The 14,751-nt window shown below is 48.0% G+C and overlaps 1 protein-coding gene across 1 annotated transcript in view; it reads left to right on the top strand.

The window, feature by feature from the left end:
• LOC135054532 (zinc finger protein 585A-like) overlaps positions 1–14,751 on the top strand; it is a 105,477-nt gene that overhangs the window by 30,824 nt on the left and 59,902 nt on the right. Inside the window, exons 3-5 of the mRNA XM_063957675.1 lie at positions 13,468–13,659; positions 14,444–14,522; positions 14,641–14,738. Coding sequence (XP_063813745.1) covers positions 13,468–13,659; positions 14,444–14,522; positions 14,641–14,738 — 369 coding nt within the window. The remainder of the gene's footprint in view (positions 1–13,467; positions 13,660–14,443; positions 14,523–14,640; positions 14,739–14,751) is intronic.

The following is a 14,751-nucleotide window of genomic DNA, read 5'->3' as shown; positions in this document are numbered from 1 at the left end:
TCTAAAAATGCGGGGGAAAAATTGACAGGGGATCCCCCGTATTTTTAAAACCAGCACCGGGCTCTGCGCCTGGTGCTGGTGCCAAAAATACGGGGGACAAAAAGAGTAGGGGTCCCCCGTATTTTTAACACCAGCATCGGGCTCCACTAGCTGGACAGATAATGCCACAGCCGGGGGTCACTTTTATGCCGTGCCCTGCGGCCGTGGCATCAAATATCCAACTAGTCACCCCTGGCCGGGGTACCCTGGGGGAGTGGGGACCCCTTCAATCAAGGGGTCCCCCCCCCCCAGCCACCCAAGGGCCAGGGGTGAAGCCCGAGGCTGTCCCCCCCCATCCAATGGGCTGCGGATGGGGGGGCTGATAGCCTTTGTGTTAAAAAAAAAGATATTGTTTTTTCCATTAGTACTACAAGTCCCAGCAAGCCTCCCCCGCAAGCTGGTACTTGGAGAACCACAAGTACCAGCATGCGGGAGAAAAACGGGCCCGCTGGTACCTGTAGTACTACTGGAAAAAAAATACCCAAATAAAAACAGGACACACACACCGTCGACAGTAAAACTTTATTTCACACTACCGACACACACATACTTACCTATGTTCACACGCCGACATCGGTCCTCTTCTCCATGTAGAATCCACGGATACCTGAAAAGCAAAGTTCAATATACTCACCTTAACCAGGGTCCAGAGATAAATCCACGTACTTGGCAAAAAAATAAAACGCATTTACCCGCTCCATAACGGACTGAAAGGTGTCCCATGCTGACACATGGGACACCTTTCCACGATTGAGACCTGTCAGTGACAGCTGTCACTGACAGGTCTCTAAGCCAATCAGGAAGCGCAACTTCGTTGCGCTCACCTGATTGGCTGATCGCTGTGACAGCGCATCGCACAGCTCCCTCCATTATATTCAATGGTGGGAACTTAGCGGCTAGCGGTGAGGTCACCCGCCGGTCAGCGGCTGACCGGCGGGTGACCCCACCGCTAGCCGCTAAGTTCCCACCATTGAAAGTAATGGAGCGGCTTTGCGAGGCGCTGTCAGAGTACAGACGGCGTCCAGCCAATCAGGTGAGCGCCACGGCAGTAGCGCTTCCTGATTGGCTGAAGGGACATCAGTGACAGGAGTCACGTGATGTCCCGGCATTCGGGGAAAGGAGTCTAATGTGAAAACATTGGACCCCTTTCAGTCCGGTATGGCTCGGTGTTCGGTTTGTTTTTTTACAAAGTACGTGGATTTACCTCTGGACCTGGACCTCTGGACGCTGGAAGGTGAGTATAATTTTTTGACAGGTACCCTCGGATCGTCGGAGATCGTTGCAGTCGGCGTGTCAACACAGGTAAGTATGTGTGTGTCGGCGTATGAAATAAAGTTTTACTGTCGACGGTGTGTGTGTCCTGTTTTTATTTGGGTATTTTTTCCCAGTAGTACTACAGGTACCAGCGGGCCCGTTTTTCTCCCGCATGCTGGTACTTGTGGTTCTCCAAGTACCAGCTTGCGGGGGAGGCTTGCTGGGACTTGTAGTACTAATGGAAAAAACAATATCTTTTTTTTTAACACAAAGGCTATCAGCCCCCCCATCCGCAGCCCATTGGATGGGGGGGGGCAGCCTCGGGCTTCACCCCTGGCCCTTGGGTGGCTGGGGGGGGGGACCCCTTGATTGAAGGGGTCCCCACTCCCCCAGGGTACCCCGGCCAGGGGTGACTAGTTGGATATTTGATGCCACGGCCGCAGGGCACGGCATAAAAGTGACCCCCGGCTGTGGCATTATCTGTCCAGCTAGTGGAGCCCGATGCTGGTGTTAAAAATACGGGGGACCCCTACTCTTTTTGTCCCCTGTATTTTTGGCACCAGCATCAGGCGCAGAGCCCGGTGCTGGTTTTAAAAATACGGGGGATCCCTGGCCGATTTTTCCCCTGCATTTTTAGAACCAGGACCAGCTCGATGAGCCCGAGGCTGGTTATGCTTTGGAGGGAGGACCCCACGCCATTTTTTTTTCGTGTTTTTTCCCGTTTTTTAAAATCGCGGCAAAATCCGCCAAATCGGCCGATTTTCGCCCGCGACTCTGGCGAATCCGTTTTTCATTGCATATGGTGAATTCCGGAAGCCACCTTCCGGAATTCACCTGGCGAATTTGGTCGAATTGAAAAAACGGCGATAATTGCCGCAAATTCGCCCGCTATTGCATATACCCCTAAGAAATGAGTTTCACAAAGAAAAGAAAGATAGATGGTGAATGCAGAAAATTCAACAAAGAATGGACTCCTAAATATTTTTTTTTCCTTGTTGGTGAAAAAGCAGTGTGCTTAGTTTGTAAGGAATCCGTGGCAGTATTCAAAGAATATAATTTAAATCGCCATTTCGAGACAAAGCATGCTTTGAAGTATAAAAATTTATCTGCTGAAGACAAATTGGAGAAAGCCAATGAGATGGTTGCTCGAATCCAAAAAGAGCAAACATTTTTTACAAAATTATCATCTGCACAGGATGGAATTACAAAGGTGAGCTATTTAATAGCACACAAAATCACCAAGCCGTTCACCGAAGGAGAATTTATAAAGGAATGTATGGTTGACTCTGCTGCAATATTGTGCCCAGACAAGAAAAAAATGTTTGAAAATATTAGCTTGTCACGGCGAACTGTTGTGAGGCGCATCGAGGACATATCCGAGAATGTGGAACTGCAATTAAAAAAGAAAGTCAACAATATGTCATATTTTGCGTTAGCACTGGATGAAAGTTGTGATGTCAAAGACACAGCCCAGTTGATGATTTTCATTCGAGGTATCAATGAAAATTTTGATATTACAGAAGAACTGGCATCAATACAGTCCATGAAAGATACAACAACTGGAAAGGATTTATTGGAGGCTGTAAATCAGTGTGTATCCAAACTTGGAGTGGAGTGGGAAAAATTGGCTGGTGTGACAACTGACGGAAGCCCCAATCTAACAGGAAAAAATATTGGATTGCTAAAAAGAATTCAAGACCAAGTCAGTGAAAAGAATCCAGAACTCAAAATTGTCTTTCTACATTGCATCATACATCAAGAGGTCCTTTGTAAAAGTGTTCTAAAATTAAGCAACGTTGTGGACACAGTTACAAAAGTGGTCAACTACATTCGCGCAAGAGGATTAAATCACAGACAATTTGTAGCTCTGCTAGAGGAGACTGAAGCTGAGCACACAGATATCCTGTATCATACCAATGTGAGATGGCTTAGCTTGGGGAATGTTTTGAAAAGAGTGTGGGAGCTGAGAGAGCAGATTGGGGTGTTTCTAAACATGAAAGGAAAAGAACCCGATTTTCCCCAGCTGAAAAATAAGGATTGGCTATCTGATTTCGCATTTGCTGTTGATGTTATGGGCCACATGAATGAATTAAATCTAAGATTGCAAGGGAAGGGGCTTTTTGCTCATGATCTGCATTTCAGCGTGAAGTCATTTATGACCAAATTGCTGCTTTTCTCCCGTCATTTAAGGAACAAGCAGTTCACTCATTTCTGCACTTTGCATCAAGTTGCTGTTTCAGATGAAAATCTGGAAAAATACGCATCATCAGTACTCGATTTACATGGGGAGTTTTCACGGAGATTCAATGCTTTCAAAACAATAGAAAAAGATTTATCTTTGGTCTCCTCACCTTTCACATTTGATGTCGATAATGCTCCTTGTGATCTTCAACTTGAGCTTATTGACCTGCAGTGTGATGCTTTGCTTAAAGAGCAATTCAAATCAGAACCTCTTCCACGGTTTTATGCCTCTCTCAATGGTCAAAACTTTCCAAAGATCAAGGCTCATGCGCGGAAGATGCTTGTGCTATTTGGTTCAACCTACATATGCGAGCAGGCATTTTCTGTGATGAAATTTAACAAGTCAAAACACAGATCTTCCATGAATGATGAGCACCTTGCAGCTGTGCTTCGGATTGCGACAACAGAGATGATGCCTGACTTCGCTTCTCTGGTTAATGCGCATCAGAGGTTTCAATCATCTCACTGACTCTTTTATGTAATTGTTAATTCCACCTTTGATTGTTATTTATTTATTTTTTTTAAACGAACACTCCACTTGATTGTACAAAGGCTTGAGTGTTTGTTATTTTTTCTCTCTCTTGTGTTCTGTCTTCTGTTTGCTTCGTATAATAAAATATTTTTTAATCAAAATCTAACAGCATTTTTGTGATAGATATTGTATATACAAGATATTTTGTATGTGGCCCTCGAATATTCGCTGGAAGTGTTAAGCGGCCCTCCAGCTGAAATAATTGCCCACCCCTGTTCTAGAGGGTCGCAGGTTCGGCACCACGGACCCAAGCCTCTGAGGTTGGGGAGCAGTGGCACTGGGAAGAAATTTCCATGGTCTCTGATCAAGCCTGGAGACTTGTCTCCACATCAACGTCCTGGAGTTGAGGGCCATATACAACGCCCTGCGTCAAGCGGAGAACGGTTCTGATTCAGTCAGACAATGTCACGGCAGTGGCTCATATAAACCGCCAGGGCTGAACAAGGAGCAGAGTGGCCATGGCAGAAGCGACCAGGATTCTACGCTGGGCGGAAGACCATGTAAGCGCGCTGTCAGAGGTGTTCATCCCGGGGTTGGACAACTGGGAGGCAGACTTCCTCAGCAGGCACGTCCTGCATCCGGGGGAGTGGGGACTTCATCAAGAAGTCTTTGCACAGATCGCGGATCGGTGGGGCCTGCCTAAAATAGACATGATGGCGTCCCATCTCAACAAAAAGCTAAAGCGGTATTGCGCCAGGTCAAGGGACCCTCTGGCGGTAGCGGTAGACGCTCTGGTGATACCTTGGGTGTTCAGATAGGTCTATGTGTTTCCTCCTCTTCCTCTCATACCCAAGGTGTTGAGAATTGTAAGAATAAGCAGGGTCAGAACAATCCTCATTGTTCCAGATTGACCGCGGAGGACTTGGTATCCGAAACTGCAAGAGTTGCTCACAGAAGATCCTCTTCCTCTAAGGCAGGACCTACTGCAGCAGGGGCCCTGTCTGTTCCAAGACTTACCGCGGCTGCGTTTGATGGCATGACGGTTGAACGCCGGATCCTAGCGGAAAAAGGAATTCCGGAGGAAGTCATTCCTACCCTGATGAAGGCTAGGAAAGACGTGACATTGAAACATTATCACCGTATATGGCAAAATATGTTTCTTGGTGTGAGGCCAGAGCTGCTCCTACGGAGGATTTCCATTTGGGCCGTCTACTACAATTCCTTCAACAGGAGTGACCTTAGGCCTAAAATTAGGGTCCATAAAGGTGCAGATTTCGGCCTTATCCATTTTCTTTCAAAGAGAATTGGCCTCTCTTCCTGAGGTACAGACTTTTGTGAAGGGGGTGCCGCATATTCAGCCTCCCTTTGTGCCTCCGGTGGCACCTTGGGATCTTAACGTGGTGTTACGTTTCCTCAAGTCACTGTGGTTTGAACCACTTAAAACGATGGAGTTGAAATACCTCACGTGGAAAGTGGTCATGTTGTTGGCGTTCGCTTCGGCAAGACGTGTTTCAGAATTGGCGGCTTTATCGCATAAAAGCCCATACTTGGTTTTTCACGTGGATAGGGCAGAGTTGAGGACTCGTCCTCACTTTCTGCCAAAAGTGGTCTCATCTTTTCATGTGAACCAACCTATTGTCGTGCCTGTGGCTACAAGGGACTTGGAGGATTCCGAGTCCCTGGATGTAGTCAGGGCTTTGAAGATTTATGTGACCAGAACGGCTCGATCAGGAAGACTGAAGCTTTGTTTGTTCTGTATGCGGCCAACAAGGTTGGCGCCCCTGCTTCAAAGCAGACTATTGCTCGCTGGATCTGTAACACGATTCAGCAGGCGCATTCTACGGCAGGATTGCCGTTACCGAAATCGGTTAAGGCCCACTCCACTAGGAAAGTGGGCTCTTCGTGGGCGGCTGCCCGAGGGATCTCGGCATTACAGTTGTGCCGAGCAGCTACTTGGTCGGGGACAAACACCTTTGCAAAGTTCTATAAGTTTGATACCCTGGCTGAGGAGGACCTCCTGTTTGCTCAATCAGTGCTGCAGAGTCATCCGCACTCTCCCGCTCGTTTGGGAGCTTTGGTATAATCCCCAAGGTCCTTACGGAGTGCCAGCATCCTTAAGGACATTAGAGAAAATAAGATTTTACTTACTGGTAAATCTATTTCTCGTAGTCCGTAGAGGATGCTGGGCGCCCGTCCCAAATGCGGACTTCTTCTGCATGACTTGTATATAGTTATTGCTTACATAAGGGTTATGTTGTAGTTTTCGGTGATACCGTGGCTATGTTGTTGTTCATACTGTTAACTGGGTAAGTTTATCTTAAGTTATACAGTGTGATTGGAGGAGGGGGCATAGAGGGAGGAGCCAGTGCACACCCAGAATCCAAAGCTTTCTTAAAGGGCCCTATCTCCTGCGGAGCCCGTCTATTCCCCATGGTCCTTACGGAGTCCCAGCATCCTCTACGGACTACGAGAAATAGATTTACCAGTAAGTAAAATCTTATTATATCTATAGTAATACAGGGACATGATTGGGGAAGTGAGGGGATCTGGGAGTATCACAGTGACGTTACTTATATCTATAGCAATAATACAGGTACATGACTGGGGAGTTGAGGGGATTTGGAAGCATCACAGTGACATCACTTACTGTATATCTATAGTAATACAGGGACATGACTGGGGAATTGAGGGGTCTGGGTGTATCGCTGTAATGTCACATATCTATAATAATAATAATACAGGGACATGACTGGGGAGGTAAGGGGATCTGTGAGCATCACAGTGACGTCACAAAGCTAGGGACATGATTGGGGAGGTGAGGGTTTCTGGGAGTATCACAGTGACGTTACTTATATCTATAGTAATAATACAGGGACAAGACTGGGGAGGTGATGGGATCTGGGAGTGTCACAGTGACATCACTTATTTCTCTAACGTCCTAAGTGGATGCTGGGACTCCGTAAGGACCATGGGGAATAGCGGCTCCGCAGGAGACAGGGCACAAAATAAAAGCTTGAGTATCAGGTGGTGTGCACTGGCTCCTCCCCCTATGACCCTCCTCCAAGCCAGTTAGATTTTTGTGCCCGGCCGAGAAGGGTGCAATCTAGGTGGCTCTCTTGAGCTGCTTAGAATAAAAGTTTAGTTAGGTTTTTTTTATTTTCAGTGAGTCCTGCTGGCAACAGGCTCACTGCACCGTGGGACTAAGGGGAGAAGAAGCGAACTCACCTGAGTGCAGAGTGGATTGGGCTTCTTAGGCTACTGGACGTTAGCTCCAGAGGGACGATCACAGGTTCAGCCTGGATGGGTCACCGGAGCCGCGCCGCCGTCCCCCTTACAGAGCCAGAAGAGACGAAGAGGTCCGGTGAAATCGGCGGCAGAAGACATCCTGTCTTCAGACTAAGGTAGCGCACAGCACCGCAGCTGTGCGCCATTGCTCTCACTGCACACTTCACACTCCGGTCACTGAGGGTGCAGGGCGCTGGGGGGGGAGCGCCCTGAGATGCAATATAACACGAATACCTTAGCTGGCTAAAGGAATACATCACATATAGCTCCAGGGCTATATGGATGTATTTTTTCCCCTGCCATTTTACACAGAAAAAGCGGGAGAGAAGGACGTCGTGAAGGGGCGGGGCCTATCTCCTCAGCACACTGGCGCCATTTTTCCCTCACAGCTCCGCTGGAAGGACGGCTCCCTGACTCTCCCCTGCAGTCCTGCTTCTGATTCAGGGTAAAAAAGAGAAGGGGGGGCATTTTGGCAGCAGATAAAATTAAACAGCAGCTAGAAGGGATTAACACTTATATAAGGTTATCCCTGTATATATATAGCGCTGGGTGTGTGCTGGCAGACTCTCCCTCTGTCTCTCCAAAGGGCTAAGTGGGGTCCTGTCCTCTATCAGAGCATTCCCGGTGTGTGTGCTGTGTGTCGGTACGCGTGTGTCGACATGTATGAGGAGGAAAATGAGGTGGAGGCGGAGCAGTTGCCTGTGTTGGTGATGTCACCCCCTAGGGAGTCGACACCTGACTGGATGATTGTGTTTAAGCAATTAAGTGATAATGTCAACAATTTACAAAAAACTGTTGACGACATGAGAAAGCCGGCAAATCAATTAGTGCCTGTTCAGGCGTCTCAGACACCGTCAGGGGCCCTAAAACGGCCGCTACCTCAGTGGGTCGACACGGATCCAGATACAGATACTGAGTCTAGTGTCGACGGTGACGAGACAAACGTAATGTCCAGTAGGGCCACACGTTACATGATCACGGCAATGAAAGAGGCATTGAACCTTTCTGACACTACAAGTACCACAAAGGCGGGTATTATGTGGGGTGTGAAAAAACTGCCAATAGTTTTTCCTGAGTCTGATGAAATAAATGAGGTGTGTGATAAAGCGTGGGTTTCCCCCGATAAAAAACAGCTAATCTCTAATAAATTATTAGCACTATACCCTTTCCCGCCAGAGGTTAGGGCGCGGTGGGAAACACCCCCTAGGGTAGATAAGGCGCTCACACGTTTATCTAAACAAGTGGCGTTACCGTCCCCTGATACGGCCACCCTCAAAGAACCAGCTGATAGGAGGCTGGAAAATATCCTAAAAAGTATATACACACATACTGGTGTTATACTGCGGCCAGCAATCGCATCAGCCTGGATGTGCAGTGCTGGAGTCGCATGGGCGGATAACCTGACTGAGAATATTGATACCCTGGATAGGGACAATATTTTGTTAACTATAGAGCATTTAAAGTATGCATTGCTATATATGCGTGATGCGCAGAGTGATATTTGTACCCTGGCATCAAGAGTAAGTGCAATGTCCATCTCTGCCAGAAGAGCATTATGGACGCGACAGTGGTCAGGGGATGCAGATTCCAAACGGCACATGGAAGTATTGCCGTATAAGGGGGAGGAGTTATTTGGGGCTGGTCTAACAGACCTGGTGGCCACGGCAACGGCTGGAAAATCCACCTTTTTACCCCAGGTTACTTCACATCAGCAGAAAAAGACACAATCTTTTCAAACTCAGTCCTTTCGTTCCCATAAGTACAAGCGAGCAAAAGGCCACTCTTTTCTGCCCAAGGGCAGAGGAAGAGGAAAAAGACTGCACCATGCAGCCGCTTCCCAGGAGCAGAAGCCCTCCCCTGCTTCTGCCAAGTCTTCAGCATGACGCTGGGGCTTTACGAGCAGACTCAGACACGGTGGGGGCCCGTCTCAAGAATTTCAACGCGCAGTGGGCTCACTCGCAAGTGGATCCCTGGATTCTACAGGTAGTATCACAGGGGTACAAACTGGAATTCGAGGCGTTTCCTCCTCATCGGTTCCTGAAGTCTGCTTTACCAAAGTCTCCCTCCGAAAGGGAGGCAGTTCTGGAAGCCATTCACAAGCTGTACTCCCAGCAGGTGATAATCAAGGTACCCCTCTTACAACAGGGGAAGGGGTATTATTCCACACTATTTGTGGTACCGAAGCCGGACGGCTCGGTGAGACCAATCTTAAATCTAAAATCTTTGAACACTTACATAAAAAGGTTCAAATTCAAGATGGAATCACTCAGAGCAGTGATAGCGAACCTGGAAGAAGGGGACTATATGGTGTCTCTGGACATCAAAGATGCTTATCTTCACGTCCCAATATACCCTTCTCACCAAGGGTACCTCAGGTTTGTAGTACAAAACTGTCATTATCAGTTTCAGACGCTGCCGTTTGGATTGTCCACGGCGCCTCGGGTCTTTACCAAGGTAATGGCCGAAATGATGATTCTTCTATGAAGAAAAGGCATCTTAATTATCCCTTACTTGGACGATCTCCTGATAAGGGCAAGAACCAAGGAACAGTTAGAAGTCGGAGTGGCACTATCTCAGGTGGTGCTACGTCAGCACGGATGGATTCTAAATATCCCAAAATCGCAGCTGATTCCAACGACACGTCTACTGTTCCTAGGAATGATTCTGGACACAGTCCAGAAGAAGGTGTTTCTCCCGGAGGAGAAGGCCAGGGAGTTATCCGAGCTAGTCAGGAACCTCCTAAAACCAGGACAGGTCTCGGTACATCAGTGCACGAGGGTCCTGGGAAAAATGGTGGCTTCTTACGAAGCGATTCCATTCGGAAGATTCCATGCAAGAACGTTTCAGTGGGATCTACTGGGAAAATGGTCCGGATCGCATCTTCAGATGCATCAGCGGATAACCCTGTCGCCAAGGACAAGGGTGTCTCTCCTGTGGTGGCTTCAGAGTGCTCATCTACTAGAGGGCCGCAGATTTGGCATTCAGGATTGGATCCTGGTAACCACGGATGCCAGCCTGAGAGGCTGGGGAGCAGTCACACAGGGAAGGAATTTCCAGGGCTTGTGGTCAAGCATGGAAACATCTCTTCATATAAACATTCTAGAACTAAGGGCCATTTACAATGCTTTAAATCAAGAAAAACCTCTGCTTCAGGGTCAGGCGGTGTTGATCCAATCGGACAACATCACGTCAGTCACCCACGTAAACAGACAGGGCGGCACGAGAAGCAGGAGGGCAATGGCAGAAACTGCAAGGATTCTTCGCTGGGCGGAAAATCATGTAATAGCACTGTCAGCAGTGTTCATTCCGGGAGTGGACAACTGGGAAGCAGACTTCCTCAGCAGACACGACCTTCACCCGGGAGAGTGGGGACTTCACCCAGAAGTCTTCCACCAAATTGTAAACCGTTGGGAAAAACCAAAGGTGGACATGATGGCGTCACGTCTAAACACAAAACTGGACAGATATTGCGCCAGGTCAAGGGACCCTCAGGCAATAGCAGTGGACGCTCTGGTAACGCCGTGGGTGTACCAGTCAGTGTATGTGTTCCCTCCTCTGCCTCTCATACCAAAAGTATTGCGAATCATCAGAAGGAGAGGAGTAAGAACTATACTCGTGGTTCCGGATTGGCCAAGAAGGTCTTGGTACCCGGAACTTCAAGAGATGCTCACGGACGAACCGTGGCCTCTACCTCTAAGAAAGGACCTGCTACTGCAGGGGCCTTGTCTGTTCCAAGACTTACCGCGGCTGCGTTTGACGGCATGGCGGTTGAACGCCGGATCCTAAAGGAAAAGGGCATTCCATAAGAAGTCATCCCTACCCTGGTCAAAGCCAGAAAAGAAGTAACCGCAAAACATTATCACCGCATTTGGCGTAAATATGTTGCGTGGTGTGAGGCCAAGAAGGCCCCTACAGAGGAATTTCAACTGGGTCGTTTCTTGCATTTCCTGCAAACAGGACTGTCTATGGGCCTAAAATTAGGGTCAATTAAGGTTCAAATTTCGGCCTTGTCGATATTCTTCCAGAAAGAACTGGCTTCAGTACCTGAAGTTCAGACATTTGTGAAAGGGGTGCTGCACATACAGCCTCCTTTTGTGCCTCCAGTGGCACCTTGGGATCTCAATGTTGTGTTGAGTTTTCTAAAATCACATTGGTTTGAACCATTGTCTACGGTAGATTTAAAATATCTCACGTGGAAGGTGTCGATGCTGTTAGCCTTGGCTTCAGCCAGGCGTGTGTCAGAATTGGCGGCTTTATCATGTAAAAGCCCTTACTTAATTTTTAATTCTGACAGGGCGGAATTGAGGACTCGTCCTCAATTTCTACCTAAGGTGGTTTCTGCATTTCACATGAACCAACCTATTGTGGTACCTGCGGCTACTAGGGACTTAGAGGGCTCTAAGTTGCTTGACGTTGTCAGGGCCTTGAAAATATATGTTTCCAGGACGGCTGGAGTCAGAAAATCTGACTCGCTGTTTATCCTGTATGCACCCAACAAGCTGGGTGCTCCTGCTTCCAAGCAGACGATTGCTCGTTGGATTTGTAGTACAATTCAGCTTGCACATTCCGTGGCAGGATTGCCACAGCCAAAATCAGTAAAAGCCCATTCCACAAGGAAAGTGGGCTCATCTTGGGCGGCTGCCCGAGGGGTCTCGGCTTTACAACTTTGCCGAGCAGCTACTTGGTCAGGGGCAAACACGTTTGCTAAATTCTACAAATTTGATACCCTGGCTGAGGAGGACCTGGAGTTCTCTCATTCGGTGCTGCAGAGTCATCCGCACTCTCCCGCCCGTTTGGGAGCTTTGGTATAATCCCCATGGTCCTTACGGAGTCCCAGCATCCACTTAGGACGTTAGAGAAAATAAGATTTTACTTACCGATAAATCTATTTCTCATAGTCCGTAGTGGATGCTGGGCGCCCATCCCTAGTGCGGATTGTCTGCAATACTTGTATATAGTTATTGTTACAAAAAAATTTGGGTTATTATTGTTGAGCCATCTTTTCAGAGGCTCCTTTACATTTATCATACTGTTAACTGGGTTCAGATCACGAGTTGTACGGTGTGATTGGTGTGGCTGGTATGAGTCTTACCCGGGATTCAATATCCTTCCTTATTATGTACGCTCGTCCGGGCACAGTATCCTAACTGGCTTGGAGGAGGGTCATAGGGGGAGGAGCCAGTGCACACCACCTGATACTCAAGCTTTTATTTTGTGCCCTGTCTCCTGCGGAGCCGCTATTCCCCATGGTCCTTACGGAGTCCCAGCATCCACTACGGACTATGAGAAATAGATTTATCGGTAAGTAAAATCTTATTATCTATAGTAATAATACAGGGACATGACTGGGAAGGTGAGGGGATTTGGGAGTGTCATAGTGACATCACTTATATCTCTAGTAATAATACAGGGACATGACTGGGGAGGTGAGGGGATCAGGGAACGTCACTGTGACATCACTTTTATCTATAGTAATAATACAGGGACATGACTAGGGAGGTGAGGGGCTCTGGGAGCGTCACAGTGACATCACTTATATCTATAGTAATAATACAGGGACATGACTGGGGAGGTGAGGGGCTCTGGGAGCGTCACAGTGACATCACTTTTATCTATAGTAATAATACAGGGACATGACTGGGGAGGTGAGGTTATCTGGTTAGGTGAGGTGGTCTGGGAGTATCACAGTGACATTACTTTTATCTATAGTAATAATACAGAGACATGACTGGGGAGGTGAGGGCATCTGGGAGCGTCACAGTGACATCACATATCTATAGTAATACAGTGACATGATTGGGGAGGTGAGGGGTTCTGGGAGTGTCACAGTGACACCACTTATATCTATAGTACACTTTTATCTTTAGTAATACAGTGACATGACTAGGGAGGTGAGAGGATCTGGGAGTGTCACAGTGACATCAGTTATATCTATAGTAATAATACAGGGACATGACTGGGGAGGTGAGGGGATCTTGGAGCGTCACAGTGATGTCACATATCTATAATAATAATAATAATAATACAAGGGCATGACAGAGTAGGTGTGGGGATCTGGGCGTGTTACAGTGACATCACTTGTATCTATAGTAATAATACAGGGACGTGACTGGGGAGGTGAGGAGATATGGAAGTTTATACAATGATATTTGATGTGTCCCTCCCCCTATACCCAGGGTTACACGGTAGTGAGGAAGACATCCGGTAAGTTCGAGACACCCAGCAGCTGTGCCCGTGTGTCAGGAAGACTGAGCAGAACCCAGAGCCCCATCACGGTGCCTCCACCTCACTCACTGATACATGAGAGACACAATAACCAGAAGATCCTAGAACTCGCCAACAAGATCATTCAGCTGCTGACTGGAGAGGTGACTGCTGGGAATGGGACATTATACAGTAACACCGGGGAACGTGTCTGGGTGATGACTGGAGAGGTGACTGCTGGGAATGGGACATTATACAGTAACACCAGGGGATGTGTCTGGGTGATGACTGGAGAGGTGACTGCTGGGAATGGGACATTATACAGTAACACCAGGGGATGTGTCTGGGTGATGACTGGAGAGGTGACTGCTGGGAATGGGGTATTATACAGTAACACCAGGGGATGTGTCTGGGTGATGACTGGAGAGGTGGCTGCTGGGAATGAGACATTATACAGTAACACCAGGGGATGTGTCTGGGTGATGACTGGAGAGGTGACTGCTGGGAATGGGGCATTATACAGTAACACCAGGGGATGTGTCTGGGTGATGACTGGAGAGGTGGCTGCTGGGAATGGGACATTATACAGTAACACCAGGCGACGTGTCTGGGTGATGACTGGAGAGGTGACTGCTGGGAAGGGGATATTATACAGTAACACCAGGGGATGTGTCTGGGTGATGACTGGAGAGGTGACTGCTGGGAATGGGGCATTATACAGTAACACCAGGGGATGTGTCTGGGTGATGACTGGAGAGGTGGCTGCTGGGAATGGGACATTATACAGTAACACCAGGCGACGTGTCTGGGTGATGACTGGAGAGGTGACTGCTGGGAAGGGGATATTATACAGTAACACCAGGGGATGTGTCTGGGTGATGACTGTATCACTGTGTGTGTCAGGTTTCTATAAGGTGTCAGGATGTCACTGTCTATGTCTCCATGCAGGAGCGGGAGTATATAGAGGAACACAGGGGTCTGTACAAGGACGTGATGATGGAGAATCACCGGCCCCTCACATCACTGGGTAAGAGGAGACTGTCATGTATTGTACAAAGGAAAGCAGGTATGGGGGCCCCTATATACACACATCATCTGATACTCACATATATACAATGTACTCAGTCACTTTGTGTCTCCTACAGATGGGCATAGTAACAGAGATACCCCAGAGAGATGTCCCCGTCCTCTGTATTCCCAGGACTGTACAGAGGAGAGTCACAGGATCCCACAGGAGGATCAGGTAGGTGGGATTT

Source organism: Pseudophryne corroboree, chromosome 3 (genome assembly GCF_028390025.1).
Source record: "Pseudophryne corroboree isolate aPseCor3 chromosome 3, aPseCor3.hap2, whole genome shotgun sequence".
Taxonomy (NCBI): Eukaryota; Metazoa; Chordata; class Amphibia; order Anura; family Myobatrachidae; genus Pseudophryne; species Pseudophryne corroboree.
This window is presented reverse-complemented; position numbering and strand designations above follow the sequence as displayed.